This window comes from Euphorbia lathyris, chromosome 1 (assembly GCF_963576675.1).
Source record: "Euphorbia lathyris chromosome 1, ddEupLath1.1, whole genome shotgun sequence".
In the NCBI taxonomy this organism is placed as follows: domain Eukaryota; kingdom Viridiplantae; phylum Streptophyta; class Magnoliopsida; order Malpighiales; family Euphorbiaceae; genus Euphorbia; species Euphorbia lathyris.
The window spans coordinates 13,518,212-13,538,090 of record NC_088910.1 but is presented as its reverse complement, the minus strand read 5'-3'; the positions used below and the strand labels follow the sequence as shown (position 1 = coordinate 13,538,090).

The window sequence follows — 19,879 nt, the reverse complement described above, 5'->3', positions numbered from 1 at the left end:
ATTTTATGCATTTGATTTGATTATGTTAAAAGAATAAGAACAAACATTTCCATTCATAGTTATGTACTTTGGTTCTCAATTTTATTCATCAAAAAGGAAAATTGTTTATATTTGATTGAATTGCGTAAATACATGTTTCAGTTATTGAATTTATGTTTTATCGTATTCAAAATTTAGATATCAGTACATTCGTAAAGTAGACCAACTTACAATAGCATTTGGAATGGCAATACATATGGAAATAACGGTTATAATAGTATAACGGTAGAATATTGAAATAAGTAGTGTCTATTTTCTCACTAAAATATTATAATAAAATTGGTATAATATAAAAACAAATACCGTTTATTCACTTATTAAAATATGATAATAACGACTATGAATTATAGAAATAGCGACAGTCTATCCTCTTATTAAAATGTCATAATATTAATGACCCAAGAATCCAAACATGAAATCAGGGTTAAGAAAATTGTGTTTATGTTTCTCATTCGAATTGAGAACAGAGAACAGAGGTGACATGTGCCTAGCACCTTTCAATTCAATCAAAAGTGTTTGTTTGTGTAGAGTGTAAATTCTCCTTACGGGAAAATTAGCTTTAAAAAACCGGGTTAAATGTATCATTTGTCACTCAATTTACATAATTGTTTCAAAATGGTCATTTAACTTTAATTTGTTTCAATAAAATCACTCAATTTTAGAGAAGCAATCCCCTCAAGTGGCCGATGATATCCTCTCTCACAGTGAAGAAAAGCAATCCCCTCGTTTCACCCATGGTTTCTAAGTATTTAGAGTATATCCAACTAAACACATACTTGATACCCATTCACGGACCCATGCGAATAATCTAAGCATACTGCGTATCATCTAGTCCTTACTGTGACTTCGGATTTAAGGACTCGACTATATATATTGAATGAGTCATACCTTTGACACACAACCATCACTATAAGACATTTTCTCTAGAGATCTATAACAAGAGTAAATCCTACCGTTAAAGATGTAAATACCGTCATTATTAACTTACAATAAGAGCATATACAGTCGCGTCCCCTATGCCCTTGGTTGATATCTAATGTCCATTCCGTTGAAACACCATCGACAACAAAAGCACATACTAGTATTTACACTACAAGAAAACAGCTAGTTAGCGACCGAATTTAGCAACCAGATGAAATTCGGTCGCTAAAGCCGCGACTTGCTATGGTCGCTAATTGTTTTTCCAGTCGCAGAAAGTAGCAGTGTAACTGGGGGCCATGTTACCACCAGTATCTTCGTTTAACCACCGTCATTTCAGTTGACTAATAATAAAAAAATTGAAAAAAAAACTAAAAAAGAAAAAAGAAATATAAAATGACTTTAGAGAAGGAAAACCTAATTCCCTCACGACCTAAGCCGCCTCTCATCTACGCCTCTTCTCATCTCTTCTCTTCTCACTCACCTCGACCTACGCCGCTTCTCATCTCCGACCTAAGCCCACTCTGCCCTTCTTCTCCGACCTAATCCCGCTCCTTTCAGACCTCCGACCAGATCCTTCTCTGGTTAACTCTAACAGAGAATCTTGAAGCATGCGAAACGTTTTTTTTTTTTTTGTGTTTGCTAGAGTTTGTAATTTCAATCTCCCACTTCCTCCTACATGTAATTGCTGCTGTAATCTTTTATCAAACCAATTGTTCAAGACAGGAAAAAAAGATGGAGGTTGGTTGTTCGAACATGTAAAACAGCTAATATTTTTAAGAATTCCACTTTTGGATTTAGAGAGAGAATGGAGCTGGATAAGTAATGATGGAATGAGATATTTGAGTTACCTTCTCTATTTTTATTTATATAGTTTGCTTGCTAGTTGCTTCCCTTTTCTGGATCTAACCAGTATGAAAATTTGTAGGTTGCCTTTCTGGCCTCTTCTGTTGGACCAAGAGTTGCTGCAGCTTGTGCCAATGCTTCCTTGGCAGCACTGGGGGATAATAGGCAAGTGTAATTTCTTTGCTTGGCATGACTATATGTGTAGTTATTGTTCTTATGAGTTTTTGCTCATTAGGACTTTCTATGTTTTGGTAGATGTGTTTTCTTCCTTTCCCCTCAATGCTTTAGTAACTGTTTCCAAATGCCTCTGTCCTATGAAATGCACATATGTTAAATTCCCTAGCTATTTAAAGTTATTATTTACTCATTGTTGTAGGAGTTATGGAGCATTTAAAGACCCATGGGTTTAATTATCTTAAAAAAGTCTATTAAGGTAAGCATGTGGTATCATCATCACATCTTCCTATTCAAGCATACTACTTGACATATGCTACAATGGGCTCTGTTCTGCTTGCTGCAATGGCAATTTTTGTGTCCAAATACCATGAAGGTTTGACAATAAGTTAGTTGGCAGAACAACTAGAGGCAATTTAGATTTTGAAATTTTTAACTATCAAAGCTTGCATTTGTTTATGGGTCTGATGCATAATCACCAAAACAAGTATTTGATTGTTATTATCAATTTTGGAATAAACAATCTATTAGAGTGGTCTTTGTGATTTGGTAAATGAAGTAGCTTTAGTTTTGACAACCAATATCTATATAGTTGTGAACTTGTGATATGGCCAACAAGACACATGTGAGTTTTTTTGTCATATTTCTATCATTATTTGTTACTATATATTCATATTTGTTGATGGTGTTTGCATGTTGAAATTTTAATATGCTTTTTTGTTTTGGGAAAGTGAATGTTAAAAAACAGACTTGTGACTTGGATTTTTATTTACTGATTCATATTTTCATCAAATTTGCGTAAACTTGGTTTAGATTGACGTTGCGACTCCATGGAGGGGGCATGAACTAAAAGGATTATAGTTGACTTTGTCAAAGGTATTATGAAGAGTATACTTTCAGACCTCCTTCTGCACAAGCTATGACAAGAGTAACAGAGGTAATGTGAATCACTTCATCTTTTAATTTTTCTGTGATCTGAACTCCAACTTTCATGTTTAATTTCTCATCTTTAACCATGGTGTGTTAAATGTTTAGGGGAGGAGAATACAGATTCAATTTTAGAGGCTCTACTCACATACACGGTGAGATAATATGCTTTTAATCCAAAAAATTATCTTCAACCTGTAATATCTGTTTTAATGGAATATTATCTTTTACAAAAAATATTCAGGCTATTAAAGAATCTCCTTAAACACAGCCAAATGTTGAAGCACAGCCAAATGTTGACGAGACCTTCCTGGATGATTTTTCAGACACATAGTGATGAAAATGAGGTAGCTGTCGTTCTTTATTACAATTGCCTGTTTTTAGAAATATTAGTTTTAGTGTACATTCAACATTGCCTTACTGTAGTAATTAGATTGAAGGAGTATAAATCTGTAGAAAACGCATCTGAATTTCATATTGATGTTTATCTGTTGTCCATTGTCCGCCTTGGTACAAGTTGCCTAGTTTGGTTACTGATGAAGTGTAGCGAGCCTTGAACTATTTGGAGAAAGCTGATCGGGTGGCAAAACTGATATTTTGAAGTTAAAACGGGGTTTGTTGGAATTTAGTGATTTAGGACCCTAATTTGATTGGATTCGGCCCATGGTGGACGTGTTTTTTAGCCATCTGAGGCCGTTTTGGGCCTCAAAACGGAAGTTTTGTGTTTTTGTCGCATTTTCAATTATTTCCGTGTTTTTTTTACTTTTCCTTTTAGGTTTCGAATTAGGTTTTATTTGTCAGCCTATATAAAGGCGCGACTTCCCCATTATGTAGGCAGTTTTGGATTAATAAAATTTCAGAGTTTATTCTCTTTTTCCAATTTTCGTTAGTCGTGCGCGATTCAACGATAGTTGACGGTTTTAAGCATTGTTCGTGCGCGAACATTCGTTTAAGACGAAAGTCTGTGTATTCCGCTGCATCAGTTACTTAAAACGTATACTTGCCCGTGGTTTTGTGATTTATTTTCCCCTATTTATGAGTTTATTTTCAGGTTGTTCAGCTGGCAAAAATGGGTTACAATAGCTGTAGAGAGATGCGGTCACTTAGAAATCAAATCCAATCTCCGCCGCATCAAAACTTAGAGATGATGAAGTGAGAGACAACATCAAGCTGTAGAGATTGGATTCCACCTTTAAGTCTTCATCCGCAATGGAGTGGGCGGAGTCTAGTTAGCTAAGAAGAAGGGAGAAAGCCACGTGTTTCCATCCACCCTCATTGGAGCCCAGCTGCTATTAAGTCTGCAATCATGACTTCAGGTATTGTCTTCTACTCAATTTCTCATGATTTAAGCAGGATTGGTTTATGATTTAAGCAGCACAGATTACCTTAATTTTCTGTGTATAATCAAAACCCAAATATCAATATTTGTTGAAGAGCCATACAAGTGCCCATCAGCAAACACAACAAGTTTGCTAAACTTAAATTACCCATCCATCACAATCCCTAACCTGATCCCTAACCTCCCAGGCACTTGTGAAATTGAGTAGAAGATTGAAAAATGTGGGAAATTCATGTGTATATAGAGTTAAGGTGGAAGAACCGAGTGGAATACCTGTCAAGGTTGAGCCCATGAAGTTGAAATTCAACAAGATTAATGATTAGAAAAGTTTCCATGTTACAGTTAAGGGTATGGATAATATTATTGGAATGAATAGATATGTGTTTGGGGAGATAGTTTGGTCTGATAGGGTGCATATTGTTCGAAGTCCTCTAGTGGTCAAGATTGCGGCCAATTCTCATGCTTAAACTAAATTAGTTTTACTTGATATGTGTAAAATGTTGTTGAGTTACTTGTATTTGGAACCCTCTTTTTATTTGTTTTTTCAAGTGTTTTTCTCTGCTTTAGGAAAATTGGCAATTTCAACTATGTGTGAATTATTATTAATAATTTTTTTTTGTTCAATTGTGGCTTTATAAGCTCATAATTATATGGTTCCTTGCTTATTAGGGTTGCTGCCATTGCCGCTGCTTATTGCTCTTCTTGCCATCAGTTCACTGCGAACAGAACCAATTTATTAGCAGCTTCGCAGTATTACGATGACCGGTACCTTAGAAATTCAAGACCATCATCTTCAAGTTTTGCTGGTCCATCTTATTTAGGTGCTACTACTGAAATTCAAGGGATAAGAAACACACATGAGATTGTACAGGAGCGCCTTGATGGCTTTAACACGGTACATAACTAATTTATTAGCACATCTACACCAAGTGAAAGACAAGAGCTGTTGATAGAAGGTATAGAGTTGGAGCTATCAACAGAGTTGGAGATCATCTTTAGGCAATTGTAGAGAGGTTCAGGTTAATCTAACAATTAGATATATTTTGACATAACTTTCTGGAATAACTTTTTTATGATATAGATAACTTTCTGGAATAACTTTTTTATGATATAGATTTTTTATCTAATATATTAGGTTAATCTAGATTATGGTATCTTGTATCATATTTTTTTAACATATTTAAGTTTTAAATATTTTAATTATTTCTAAATATATTTTTAGTTTCCATGAGTGTTGTTTATTGTGGTTAATTTATTTGTGAATGTTTATAATTGTATTTTTTAATCCTAATTCTAATTACAATTATCATTATAAATAATTTATAATTACAATTAAATAAATAAACTGCCCAGTATATTACCGACGAAATTAGTCTGTCGATAAGATATTTTAAGTAAATTACCGATAGCTTTTTTGTCAGATTCGTCGGTAAACCGATCAGCCATGTGTCCACCTGACCCATTAGCGACTATTTTTAGTCGCAAAATATGGTCGGTATACATTGCGACCAGTCAGCGACTAACTCGAACAGTCGCTACAGTCTGCGACTATCGTCGGAAATAGTCGACTTTTCTCGAGCGACTAGTGAGTTACCGACTCAATGCGTTTGGTCGGTAAACCACTGAATTCAGTCGCTAAACAGCTTTAGCTACCGCATTAGCTACCAAAATTGCGGTAGCTAACTAGCTGTTTTCTTGTAGTGTTAGTTCATTATCATTCCCATGATAATAACAAAATAGTAATATTTTAGAATAGTATATTATTGCCTTACGGTTAAACTTGCCTAAGTCATCAACCTGTCAAATATGAGCATCTAACTAGATTTGGATACTCTATAAACTAAATTTGCACATGACAAATTAAATAAATATATACCTTATTTATTAATAGAACAAAGAATGAGTTGGGGTCCAACTCCTTTGAAGAAGGAGTGAATGATACAGACATCTCCAACACGGACCCGACAGGAGGAACCGAAACAGAAAAAAGGGCAAAACTAAAGTGACACGACGTGTCACCTGATGAGTCAACTTGGCTTGGCGAGTGAGGGTGTTGCGAGAAGGGGAGGAAAGGGCCACGAGGAGCAGATGCACACCCACACAGCGTGTGGGTTATGTGACTCGGCGTGTGGGTCATTTAGAGCAGCCTTTTTCACCAAGTTGAAGGGAGGAGATAAGAGCTGCCAAATTATTAATTACTATTTTGCCATTACCTTATTTACTATTTTATCGTTAGACTTATTATCCTTTTTGCCATTTATACCACCTATCTCCATCTTACCCCTGTCTTTTCTTATTGGGTTGTTACCCTAGTAGGGACATTTTAGGATCTTTACCTATCTTGAAGGAAGGTATATAAACCTCTTTATTTTTAATGAATATGAACTTTTTTTTTTTTTTATGAAATATGAATTTTTAGCCTCCATTGAAACTTGGTTATTATTCCATTGGGATTAACTCTTTTAAGTTTAAATTTGAGAGAAACATTTTTTGTGGGTTTAGAATTAAAACTCTCACTTCGATTTCAATCTGTAACACGTTAAAAATTTAACCATTATCGCTATTATTAGTCAACTACTTGACTCAATATGTGTCATTATAATTAATTAAATGCTTAATATATAGAATTTAAATTTGTTAGTAGACATTTAAAACATGTGATGATAATTCTCCATTGATCATTCCTAACTTTTCTTCCTAATTTTATTATTTATCATACTATTTTTGCTATCCATTCGTTTTTTCTTTCTTCCAAAATTTCAAACATCTAACCGACATTATAATAGCTCTGGAGAAGAAAATAAAAAAGACAAAATTAGGTGGCTTAAGCACTAATTAATCCTCGAAAAACACCAAATTTTTTTATAAAAATTCTAGTTTTTAATAAGGTTCAAAATACACTAACGTATACCATCAGAACAATTTTAATCGTAACGTCTAAAACGGTGCAATTTTACTTTTAAAGTTGGCAGTTAAAAGCAATTTTATTCTGAACGTTGACGAATTTGGTCAATTTGAAAAATAATTCATCAAATTGTTTTCTCGATCATCAGTCTTGTCATCTACGCTTTACATGCGCATTATTTGATCACTAATTAGTAACATGTCACAAACATATGATTATGATTAGTTAATAATATCTCAAATTGACCCAACTTGTTAACGTTATGGGTAAAATTGCTTTTGACTATTAATATTAGGAGTAAAATTGCTAAATTTTAGACATTAGGAATAAAATTGCTCCAAACCGTAAATGTTAACGATATTTTTTGCAACTTATCCTTTTTTAATCTAAAAATATGCAAAAAAAGTATAAAAAATAAAAACAAAAATCAATTTAGCATCCCTAAATCAAAAAGATCACTCAAAGCACCCGCTGTGTCACTGAACCAATAGGTATTTAAGTACCTCCCCTTGCCTCCCTCTTTTATAGTTTTGTAACAAAACATGTTTAAAAGCCGAATTAAGTAAAATTTGTTCCAAATAGTAACACCCCGCTCGAATAAGTAGCTCCCGCCATTTACTTACAAAAACCTATATTAATACAATTTAAATTAAGACATCTTACAATATTTCACGAGTAATATACACAATTAATTAAAATCGTTTTATATGTCATTATATAAAAGACTATTAATCTAAAAAATAAATAAATATGTGACATTTGTTGATTTCATTACACTATATATATTTTTTTCAAGAAGATCTTCTTTCTCCTCCTTCGTCATTGTCGCCGGAAATTCCTTCTCGCCCTTCAGAGCCTTCGCAACCTTCATTTGAACCAAGATTGCCTTCATCCTCTGTCTCCATAGAGAAAAATCTCCCTTACCATTGAAACGCTCGATCTCGATCTTTGTAAAACCCATTGCTCTGTTCTTGATTAGCTCTGATACCAATTGTTGAACTACGCTTCGAACGATCAATCAACCACACAGAGAAACAAAGTACACAAAGATCACAGATTGGATCTTGAAACAACAATCAAAAGAATACACACAGAATTTACCCTGGTTCGGCTTAACTGCCTACATCCAGCAACTTCACTAATCAATGGAGATTACAACAAGATTGAAACAGTTTCTCCTTCTCCAGAAACTCTCGTGTTTTTCCAATCCCCAATTCAGATTATCACAGTGTACACTTATGACTTAGTCTAAGAATCTCTCGTATGAAACTACTTCCCAACCCAGACCTTTTATAGCCTTTACAAGGTTGTGAAAATACCCAAAATATCCTTACTCAAAAAATGTACAAACTCAGCAAGACCTACTGACCAGTGGTAACACAGCAAGACCATATTGACCTGTATTATCACCTCAGTACCATGCTGACCACAGCCATGCTGACTTGATAACTCAGCATTCCGACTTCTTGATTTTACTCTTGCTGACGGGTTGACTTACAATTACGCTGACTTGTTGACTCAGCATCATCATCAGCAAGTGATAGAAAACAACGACTTACATTTATCATACTATTTTTGCTATCCATTCGTTTTTTCTTTCTTCCAAAATTTCAAACAACACCTAACCGACATTTTAATAGCTCTCAAGAAGAAAAAAAAAACCAAAAAAAAAAGGTACTCGATTGATATTGTTTTTTTATTTTGTTATTTTGCACATTTTCCGCGGACCAGCACATGGACTAATTAGGAGGATTGAGCATTAAGTGATCCGCGAAAAACACTGAAAATTTTATGAAAATTGTAGTCATTAATTTTTTTTAAGGGATAATATGCAAAAATACCCTTAACGTTTACAACCAGGAACAATTTTAACCCTAACGTCTAAAATGGTACAATTTTACTCTTAAAGTTGGCAGTCAAAAACAATTTTATCCCTAAAATTAATAAATTGGGTCAATTTGAGAAATAATTTATCAAATTGTTTCTCGGTCATCAATCTTGTCATCTACGCTTCACATCCGCGTTATTTTATCACTAATTAGTAACATGTCACAAACATATGATTATGATTAGTTAATAATATCTCAAATTGACCCAACTTGTTAACGTTATGGGTAAAATTGCTTTTGACTATTAATATTAGGAGTAAAATTACTAAATTTTAGACATTAGGAATAAAATTGCTCCAGACCGTAAATGTTAACGATATTTTTTGCAACTTATCCTTTTTTAATCTAAAAATATGCAAAAAAAAAAAAGTATAAAAAATAAAAACAAAAATCAATTTAGCATCCCTAAATCAAAAAGATCACTCAAAGCACCCGCTGTGTCACTGGACCAATAGGTATTTAAGTACCTCCCCTTGCCTCCTTCTTTTATAGTTTTGTAACAAAAACATGTTTAAAAGCCGAATTAAGTAAAATTTGTTCCAAATAGTAACACCCCGCTCGAATAAGTAGCTCCCGCAATTTACTTACAAAAACTTATATTAATACAATTTAAATTAAGACATCTTACAATATTTTACGAGTAATATACACAATTAATTAAAATCGTTTTATATGTCATTATATAAAAGACTATTAATCTAAAAAATAAATAAATATGTGACATTTATTGATTTAATTACACTATATATATTTTTTTCCCTAAATGTCAATAAGATCCACCTCAATGCAAATCTATATATAAACTTAAAATATGGAAAATAGGACAAAGTTTGAAAACACGTTTTAATTTAATGAGCATTATTCCAATAAACGATAATTGGCTAAATTACAAAAAAACAATAATTCTTATTGATTTATGTGCAATTTTGTCAAACTTAATCCTTTTATTTTTTCAATTTTGTCACAATCATATCTGAGCACGTGATAATTGAATTAAGTTCAAATAAAAATAGAACATGTCAACCAGACAATGACTTTTTGAAAGTATTTGCCAAAAACAATACTACCACATAAAATCCGAATGTATTTGTGGGCCTAAACATTTTAGGAAAAAAAAATGTGGGTTGTTATGTGAAAAATATAGGTTTATAGTTTAAGAATTTGAAAATCAAAATTTATGATATGCTTTTTTAACAAAGCACATTTTTTTTAAGAAACAATACACAATATTTTAAATTTTTTTTTTTAAAAGTTGCGTAATGCGCTTATATTAAAGAAGACGGAAAAATCTCCACCAGACCCGGATGTGATTCGAACCCATGACCTCCCAAGGCATAGGTAAACTCTCAACCACTAGGCTAAGTGCTTCACCACTACACAATATTTTAAATTATATTGTTAATTTCTGATGATAATTAATGATATAATCGAAGGTTTAATATTGATAATTTGAACCAATTTTAAATATCATTAACAGATTTTTTTCCTTGGTTATTGATACGAATTCGAAACGATGTTGATAGTTTTGATTTTAAACTAACAAAGAAATAATTATTCTCTAGCTAAAAATAAGGAAATAATCCCAAAGGTTATTAGAAACCTTAGACTCGAATGGAAAAGAAAATATATTTGATTTGATAAATGTTGTATCCATTACAAAAATAGAGGCTTTTATACCTCCATAACCCTAGGATAGAAATTACATAATACTCATCAACGCACTACTAACATCAGTTAAGACATTAGGGGTAGAATGGATAAAAAAATAACCTAATGACAAACTAGAAAATACGTTAAATGAAAGAATCAATACTCCTAGCACGTGTATGATACAAATGAATCAAGTCGTCCACTTGGTAAAATTTGAACTTATCCTTTTGTGCTTTGTTGAAATATACGTGTTGGGAGCTATGTTATGTTGTTGAACTTTTATCAATACTAAATTTCATCTTTTTTATGGAATTTTTGTGAAGGTTTCTACCTTCAATAATGGGAGATTTATGATTTTCTACAGATTTTCGTAAAACTCAAAATTCACTCATTCATGTTTAGCTTGAAAAGAATCCTTTATAAGTTTAAGATTAAAACTAACTTGTTCTAGATCCTATCTGTAATAATATTGGTACTGACCACATATCTTAGAGATTACAAAATAAAACTGAATATTCAAATAAAATGATCTATATTCTTCCTTAACTTTTTCTTAAGAATTAAACAGAATTGTACCATTGGTTTACATTAGCTACAATTTTGTACATTGTCAAATTCTCACTTTACTAAGTAAATATATTGAAGATTTTTTTTTTAATTTCAAAAAAAAAATGGAGATTGTTGAACCGAATCGAATACGTGAATAAAAAGATTCAGAATCCGGTTGGACCATTGATTTTTGATAGCACCGAACTGAATTGTATCGTTGACTCTCATTATATACAATTCTAAAAATTCACAAATCCCTAGATTATACTGAACCGGTTTTATTCCTAAACTCAATAATTGACATGACACAAATAATTGACTTTCATTTCTAATATATGTAACATATTTTAATTATATATATATATATATATATAAACCGAATTAAAAAATATCTAACTGAGTTTGAAAAGGATTACCATTTTCTACAAAACAAAAATCAAATTTCCACGTGATCAAATTGTTAACATCTTATCCTCTTCAAAAATCTATATAAACACATAGTTAGTAACCATAGTATCTACATCTTCTTCATCTCTCTCAAACCAAACATCAATTTCCTCAAATCAAACAATTCTTGTCCAAATTTAGAAAATCTCATTTAAGAACAATAATCATGTTGAGGCCACAAATTCATCAACATTCTCAGACCTCAACACCTCTCTTTCTCTTACCAAAACCTTTCATCCATGGAAATAGCCATCTCTCTGTCTTTCCCAAGTCCTCGTCGTTATTTCCGGCCAAAACAAAGGCAATCCGGGCCGGAAATAAAGCCCGAAAAATCAAAGCTGCAGCAAACTTGGATGTGAAGAAGTCAACTAAAGTGAAAGCTGTAGTTACTGTGAATAGAACAGTTGGAGGATTAGTGTCTGGCGTAGGGATTGACCATGGTCTTGATAAAATCACTGACTTGCTCGGAAAATCCCTCTTGCTTGAGCTCGTTAGCTCCGATCTCGATCCTAGTAAGTCCTTGACCTTTTACTTCAAATGGTTTTATCGCAAAATACACATTATTTTAATAGTTTTAAATTGGGTTATGTTTAATATCATGTATTAGCTCGGATCTAGATACCAATACGTTCTTAATCTTTTAGATCAAATGGTTTTATCGCAAATTATAAATACACGCTTATTTATAATTTGAATTTTTAATATTGTACTAGTCAATTCTATTATTTTCAAAAAAAATTATATTATGAGGTTTTTTATAGTCCATTCATCCAATTTTCACTTATATTTCTATTGGTCAAAGATTTTGAAAAAATCTAGCATATGACAGATTTTCTCTTATGGAATAAGATTTTGTAGTTGGTGAGTTTTCACTGTTATACTATTCAGTCCTTTAATTTAAAAAAATAGGATAAATTTTAGGGTTAATTTTAAATAAAATCCCTCTAGTTTCACTTTTTTTTTTTGCACATTGGTATATGTAGTTCGCAAAATATTCATTTTTCCAAATTTGACCGATAACTACCTTAAAATGACAATTTTTGAAGAATTAAAATTGTTTAGTATCATATTTAATAGGGAAACACATTTTTTATTTTTCAAAATCATCATTTTTGGAGTTTTCTCTTTACATTAACTTTCTCTCATAAAAAAACAACACCTAAATGACCTCAAACCTAAAACGTTGAAGAATTAAAGTTGTTTAAACTATCATTTAATTCTTGAAAATTTTCATTTTGAGATTTTTATTGGGCAAATTTGAAAAAATGAATTTTTTTCCAATCACGTATACCATTTTGTAAAAAATATGAAACTACAGAATTTTATTTGAAATTAACCCTAAATTTTATTATTAGCATGTTTAGAATATAATTTCCCTCAAATAACCAATAATCAACTATTATTTATTAATTAGAATATAAATTTGAAAAAATGAAATTTTTTCCAACCAGATATATAGATCCGGAAAAAAGTGAAACCACGGGATTTTATTTGAAATTAACTCTAAATTTTATTATTAGCATATTTAGAATACAAATTCTCTCAAATAACTAATAATCAAATATTATTTATTAATTATAATATGGTCTACTAGTTTCTAAAGATAATTCTACTCTTTTACTTGTTTAGAAAAGTCAATTGTTGTTATATATATTTTAAAAACTTCTTATTTATCTGGAATTTGGTTAAAACCACCTATTGGCTCTTTAAACTTTTATAAAGTGATCTAATGTTTCCCGAACTTGTTTATAGTAATCTATTCATGAATTTATTTAAAATTTTTTTTTTTTATTTTGCCATATAAACTTGGAGGATCATATTAATAAAGTTTAGAGAGTAAATAAAACTTTTTCAAAATATAAGGGAACAATTGACTTTTCTAAACAAATACACAAGACTAAAAGTAAATTAGACTAGTGGCAGACCTAAAACACAAATATAGGGAATCAGTGGAAAACTTACAATATATAAATTCTAGTTATTTTCTCTTAGAGTCGGCGGGGTTATCGACAGAGCCTGTAGTTCCGCCCCTGTTTCAGACGGGACTTATTTAATTAATTATTTCCTAACTTGAACCGATTAATTGGTTTAATGTATTTTTTTTTCTTCCTTGAAGAAACGGGATTGGAAAAGACCAAAGTATCCGGGTATGCACGCAAAAAAGACGCGGAAGGAGAGGAGGTAATTTACGAAGCAAATTTGGTTGTGCCATCCGGTTTCGGGGACGTAGGAGCGATTTATGTTGAAAATGGGCACCAAAATGAGATGTTCATCAAGAGTATAGAACTTGATGGTTTCCCTATTGGCACTCTCAAATTTGTTTGTAATTCTTGGGTTCAATCCGAGAGCAAGCAAAAACGCCTCTTTTTTACTGCTAAGGTAATCATTATTCACTTTCTTCTAAACTTTCAAAATGACATTTCCACATCACCTCAATTTGGAGTTAATTATAAATATCCGCGTGGTATCTTCAACGAATGCGTTTATTTATTGATTTCAGACAAAAATATCATAATTAGTGAAATTAAAGTTAAACAACGATGACTTTCTCTATGATATTTTGTTGCGATTGTGGTAGTTAGAGGATCATAGATATAATTAACTCTTCAATCTGTTTAAATCGACTTTTCTGTCGCCTGAATTTATTTAAAGTGACGCCTCAACATGTTGATGATATTTTAAAAGTTTAGGAGATTACAAAACTTTTTGTTCTTATTTGTCATATGAATTGACATAAATAGAGTACAAAGAATATTCTAATAAAGGAGACATAATATGATATTTTGTCTAGTATTATATTATGATAAATTATTTATAAAGTTAAATATCACACTGTATATATATTGAAAATTGACATTAATTTTTACCCTAGATCAATTATATCCCAATTTAAGTTTAATTAGTGAAATCTAAAAAAAAAAAATATTGAACTGTTGAAATTAAAATTCTGATTTAACTGGATGGTGAAAACTAAAAATATATATACTTAACATGATATTGAACTGATGAAATTAGAATTCTAATCATCTAATCTAGATTTCTAGTTTAATTTGTAGTGTAAACAACAAATATTAATTACCTTATCGAAGTTTAATAATATCGAATTACGCATTGTGAAACAGTCATATTTGCCATCAGAAACACCAGATGGATTGAAGAAGGCAAGGGAGCAAGAGATTGCAAATTTAAGAGGAGACGGTGAAGGAGAGCGGAAGGCAGGCGAAAGGATATACGACTACGACGTCTACAATGATCTCGGCAACCCTGATTCCAACGAAGACCTCAAAAGACCAGTTCTTGGTAGCAAAGAACTCCCTTATCCTAGGCGTTGCAGAACCGGAAGGGCTAGAACCAAAACAGGTGACTCTTTTTCTTACTATATGTTTCTTTCAACTGTTATTATTTATTATTTGTTGTTATTAATAAATATTAGTTGATTTTTCCTCTTATTTATTATTTGGTAATATCCTTTGTTACAGAGTCTTTTTGATGTTAATGACGAAATCGGCGACGAAATTCCGTCGCTGATGGTTTTAATACGACTTCTGTGTTCTTACTAAATTTTTGTTCCTTCAGTCCCAGATTATTTGGTTCTGATTCCGTCACTACCACTAATTAAGAGGTAATTTTGTGTTCGAACAGATCCGAACTCGGAGTCGAGGAGCATCGGAACCGTGTACGTGCCTCGTGATGAAGAATTCGCGGAAGTAAAGCAACTAACTTTTGGAGCCAAGACAGTTTATAGTGTGTTGCATGCAATTGTTCCATCAATAGAGACGAGCATTGTTGACTCAAACCTCGGATTTCCTTACTTCACAGCCATTGATTCTTTGTTCAACGAAGGAATAAACTTGCCTGCTCTTAACCAGAATGGCGTCAAAGATACGCTGCCCAATCTCATCAAGACTCACAAGGATCGGGTCGAAAGTGTCCTGGCTTTTGAGACTCCTGACACAATGGAAAGTAAGAATTAGTTACATTAATTTGCACTAAATTATTACACAAATTTTGAACTTTTTGATGTCACTTCAATGAGGCGTAGGGAGGGGTGCACGGATATTGGGTGAGGACGGGAATGGGAATGCAATCCTCACTCTGCCTTAAATTCTTAATGGGACGGATTGGAGAACCTCTATTAAAGGTTTGTGGGATATTTTCGTTCCCATCCTTGTCTCGTGCAAATGCACATGCCTGGCGGGAAATTCCAATCCGTAACATAAAATAGAGAAAGTGTTTCAACAAAACTTCAAGTGTTTGAATTTCATGACAATGAACATCTACTTTACTTTCACTGAAAAAAACGGCCCTTTACCGACTAAATTTTTATACTTTACCGACGGTTTTAACCGCCTCTACAAATATTACCGACGGGGATGGTGATGATTTCTATAGTTTGGTGGATAGTACCATGTCTCCATCCTCGTTTAGGTTTTGGAGGAAAAATGTCTTCCGCCCCTATCCCTCTCCTTGGATATTTTGAGGATTCTTGTCCCCGTCGATTGGAATCCCTAAGGATTTGGGGGAATCGGGCTTCATTCTCACCCCTAACCGAAATCCACCCAAGAAAGGGTGATTTCAGGCATTTCTCCGCCTCAAAAGAGAGTTTGGGGATTCTACGATTCCAATTCATAAGTCCTAGCTAGCTATCCCTACTACTAATTCGATCTCAATGTATGAGTTTAATTGATTTTTCAGGAGACAGATTCTTTTGGTTTCGAGATGAAGAATTCGGTCGACAGACACTTGCTGGGTTAAATCCAATGAGCATACAGTTGGTCACGGTACTAATTATACCCCCAATTTATTTAAATTTTCTATTTTTAAAACACTATATTTTCCGAAAAATAAAAGACCTTAAATATTAGTTAATTTTCTTTCTAATTAATTTATGAGTTATCAAATGATATGCAGGAATGGCCATTGAAGAGTGAGCTTGATCCTGATGTATATGGCCCTGCTGAGTCAGCAATTACCACACAAATGATTGAGGAAGAGATTGGAGGGTTCATGACTGTTGAAGAGGTAAACAAAATAACAAACATGTGAAAAAGAGATTTAATAATTAATTTCATGTATTTAAGTTTATGCATATAATCACCTCTAATAATGGGATTAATGTCCTAATTTGTAGGCTGTGAAACAAAAGAAGCTGTTCATGTTGGACTACCATGATTTATTTTTACCATATGTGAGCAAAGTAAGACAACTTGAGAATACCACACTCTACGGATCTCGGGCGGTGTTCTTCTTAACCCCGGAAGACACGCTCCGGCCGCTAGCCATTGAGCTCGTCCGGCCACCCATGGACGGAAAGCCGCAATGGAAGCAAGCATTCCGGCCTGAGTGGCATTCCACAGGTTTTTGGCTATGGAGGTTTGCCAAAGCTCATGTTCTTGCACATGATTCCGCCTATCACCAACTTATTAGCCACTGGTACGAATTACTACTCTTTTAAGATATCATAGACGATAAATACTATTTGCGACGAGTCTTACCTAGTGTTGTGTTGACAACTATTGAAGTTTGGAGTTTGTTTCATAAAAAAACACTGGATTTCATTTTCTTTCCATAAATCGAGGGTATGGATCCCGATTAAGCCAGCTCATGAAGCGGTTATGGGCCCTTTAATCCCGGGTAAACAACAAAAAAGATAATATTTACGACGGTAATATCTGTCACTAAATATATAATTTCGTCGGCAATTTCATTCTATTCATAATCTCTAAGGGATATGTCTTTACCTTCGGAATCTGGGACACAATTATCCACTGTTGATACAGTTCCCTCCCACTACGAATACCATTTTCGGGTTATTTGTCGGTTTAACCTCTTAGACTAAGAGATCGAATGTTTAAATTGTTAATTAAGCCAATTCTATTGTTTCTTTTTGATTAATTTGACAGGTTGAGAACACATGCTTGCACAGAACCATACATAATTGCAGCAAACCGACAACTTAGTGAAATGCATCCGATTTACCGACTATTGCATCCTCATTTTCGGTACACAATGGAGATTAATGCTCTGGCTCGACTAGCTCTAATCAATGCAGGAGGGGTCATAGAGTCTACGTTTTCCCCGGGAAAATATAGTATGGAAATGTGTTCTGTTATCTATGATAAGCAATGGAGATTTGATCATCAAGGACTCCCCAACGATCTTATTAGCCGGTAAGTTTATATATTTACATCAAAATAGCAGTCAATCATTGACGGATTCAGGATTTATTGACAGGACCGCACCTGCTTTAATGCTTTCGAGTTCTTAATTGAAATTTTTTTGGGTACTCTGTTCGAGATTGTTGAGGAATCATTTAGGTGATCCTTGTTCCAATCAATATTTTTCTCCATATGTTAGGAATCGAACCTGAGACTTATCTCAAACGATTAGAGACTCTTATCACTCGAGCCAATTTTAATTGTATATGAAATTATACTCATCCACACTTAATGTGTCGAATTAAAAAATTACGAAATTTAATCAATAAAAAAAATTAATACTATTTATTTATTTTGTAGTGGAATGGCTGTAGAAGATCCTTCTGCACCACATGGTGTAAAGCTAACAATTGAAGACTACCCATATGCTAGCGACGGACTAATTTTATGGGACACCCTTAAAACTTGGGTCACAGATTATGTAAATCACTACTACACAGACTCAACGATAGTTACCTCTGACGAAGAATTACAGGCATTCTGGACAGAAGTTCGTACTGTCGGCCATGGAGACAAAAACGACGAACCATGGTGGCCGGAGCTAAATACAACCGACGATTTAATCAACATCATCACAACAATTGTATGGGTAACCTCCGCTCACCACGCAGCAGTGAACTTCGGGCAATATACATACGCCGGATACTTCCCAAACAGACCTACAATTGCTAGAATGAAAATGCCTACCGAAGATCCGACGGATTCCGATTGGAAAATTTTCACTGAGAAACCTGAAGCGGTGCTTATGACGACATTTCCGTCGCAAGTTCAGGCGACGAAAGTTATGGCGATTTTAGATGTTTTGTCCCACCATTCGCCAGATGAAGAGTATATGGGGAAGGATATGGAGACGGCTTGGGCTGAAGAACCTTTGATTAAAGCTGCTTTTGAGAAGTTCAATGGAAAATTGACTGAATTGGAAGGGATAATTGATGAGAGAAATGCGAACCCCGAATTGAGGAACAGAAATGGTGCGGGAATTGTTCCCTATGAGCTTTTGAAACCGTTTTCTGAATCTGGGGTTACCGGAAAAGGAGTCCCGTACAGCATTTCGATCTAAACTTTCAAAATGTCTTTTCCGCCTTATTTGCAACGTGGCAATACTACAAACTTCACGCGCGAGTAAGAGGTTGACGGAAATGTTATTATTTTAAATAAATTCAAGTGGCGAAAAGTGATTTAGGTTGACGGAAATGTTATTATTTTAAATAAATTGAAGTGGCCGAAAGTGATTTAACAATTTAGAGAGTCATTAAACGTTTGATTGTAAGTTCTTTTTAGTTTCAAAATAAAGATTTGATATTTTTTTTGCAAGCAGTTTGGAGTTATAATAAAGTGAAAAGCACAAAAGAAATTATTATGATTTCATGTTTACTAGATTATAAACTATATATCTTAGATTTTATAGATGTCAAAATCAATATGATAATATAGAGCTAATGAAAATTATATTACGTCCAACTTCAGATTTTAAATTTTTTATTTTTGAGATCATTTAGATATTGTAGGGTTAGGAGAGAGAAAGTAAATCTTTATGGAAGAAGAAAGCATCCGTGATTAGGAAAATTAAAAAATGTGGTTAGATAATAAATGCGTTTCTAATGTTTTCAGCTTTCCATTTGGAGATCATTGACAGTTATTTTGAGGTTGTTATTTATATGATCCAACAGTTAGTTTTACCACATTTATACAAGTTTACCGGAATTACAAGAATGGCTAAATGTAAACGTTTGTTAGTTAGATAATAAGAGGGTTAATTTATAAAATAATCAAAGCTTTTGATTATAAACGCAATGACATCAAAGCTTTGGTTTATGATTTTATGGAGAATGGGAAAAGTCAATGATATACTGCTAATAATCTTCAAGTTGTTCCGATAATTTCCTTGTTTTTATTTGAGCATAATGAAAAGTCACAATCTATAAATCAGTGACTTTTAGTTGCTCTGTAATTGTTTTATTATTGTGAGAATTCTTTC

General features: G+C 33.1%; 1 protein-coding gene and 1 long non-coding RNA gene across 3 annotated transcripts; both read left to right on the top strand.

Moving 5' to 3' along the window:
* Positions 1 to 1,392: 1,392 nt before the first annotated feature.
* LOC136216913 (uncharacterized) lies at positions 1,393 to 5,331 on the top strand. 2 transcript variants are annotated; one of them, XR_010683407.1, is made up of 7 exons: positions 1,393 to 1,698; positions 1,886 to 1,968; positions 2,791 to 2,914; positions 3,013 to 3,059; positions 3,149 to 3,251; positions 3,956 to 4,220; positions 4,913 to 5,331. It is a non-coding gene; the product is annotated as an uncharacterized lncRNA (long non-coding RNA). The 2 variants fall into 2 exon arrangements; XR_010683417.1 differs by lacking the exons at positions 1,393 to 1,698; positions 1,886 to 1,968 and adding an exon at positions 2,004 to 2,236.
* A 6,424-nt stretch (positions 5,332 to 11,755) lies between these two features.
* On the top strand, positions 11,756 to 19,264 carry LOC136222305 (linoleate 13S-lipoxygenase 2-1, chloroplastic-like). Its single transcript, XM_066009917.1, has 9 exons — positions 11,756 to 12,195; positions 13,800 to 14,062; positions 14,806 to 15,043; positions 15,326 to 15,646; positions 16,379 to 16,464; positions 16,595 to 16,705; positions 16,815 to 17,116; positions 17,587 to 17,853; positions 18,202 to 19,264. Exons 1-9 carry the CDS (start codon positions 11,850 to 11,852, stop codon positions 18,959 to 18,961), a joined length of 2,694 nt encoding a protein of 897 aa, XP_065865989.1. The 5' UTR covers positions 11,756 to 11,849; the 3' UTR covers positions 18,962 to 19,264.
* Positions 19,265 to 19,879: the final 615 nt, after the last annotated feature.

Coding starts and splice junctions, on each gene's coding strand:
- LOC136222305 (XM_066009917.1), top strand. CDS start 11,850: ATGTTGAGGCCACAAATTCATCAACATTCTCAGACCTCAACACCTCTC. Junction 16,706..16,814: donor GGTTCATGACTGTTGAAGAG/GTAAACAAAATA, acceptor CCTAATTTGTAG/GCTGTGAAACAAAAGAAGCT. Junction 17,117..17,586: donor CACCAACTTATTAGCCACTG/GTACGAATTACT, acceptor TTAATTTGACAG/GTTGAGAACACATGCTTGCA.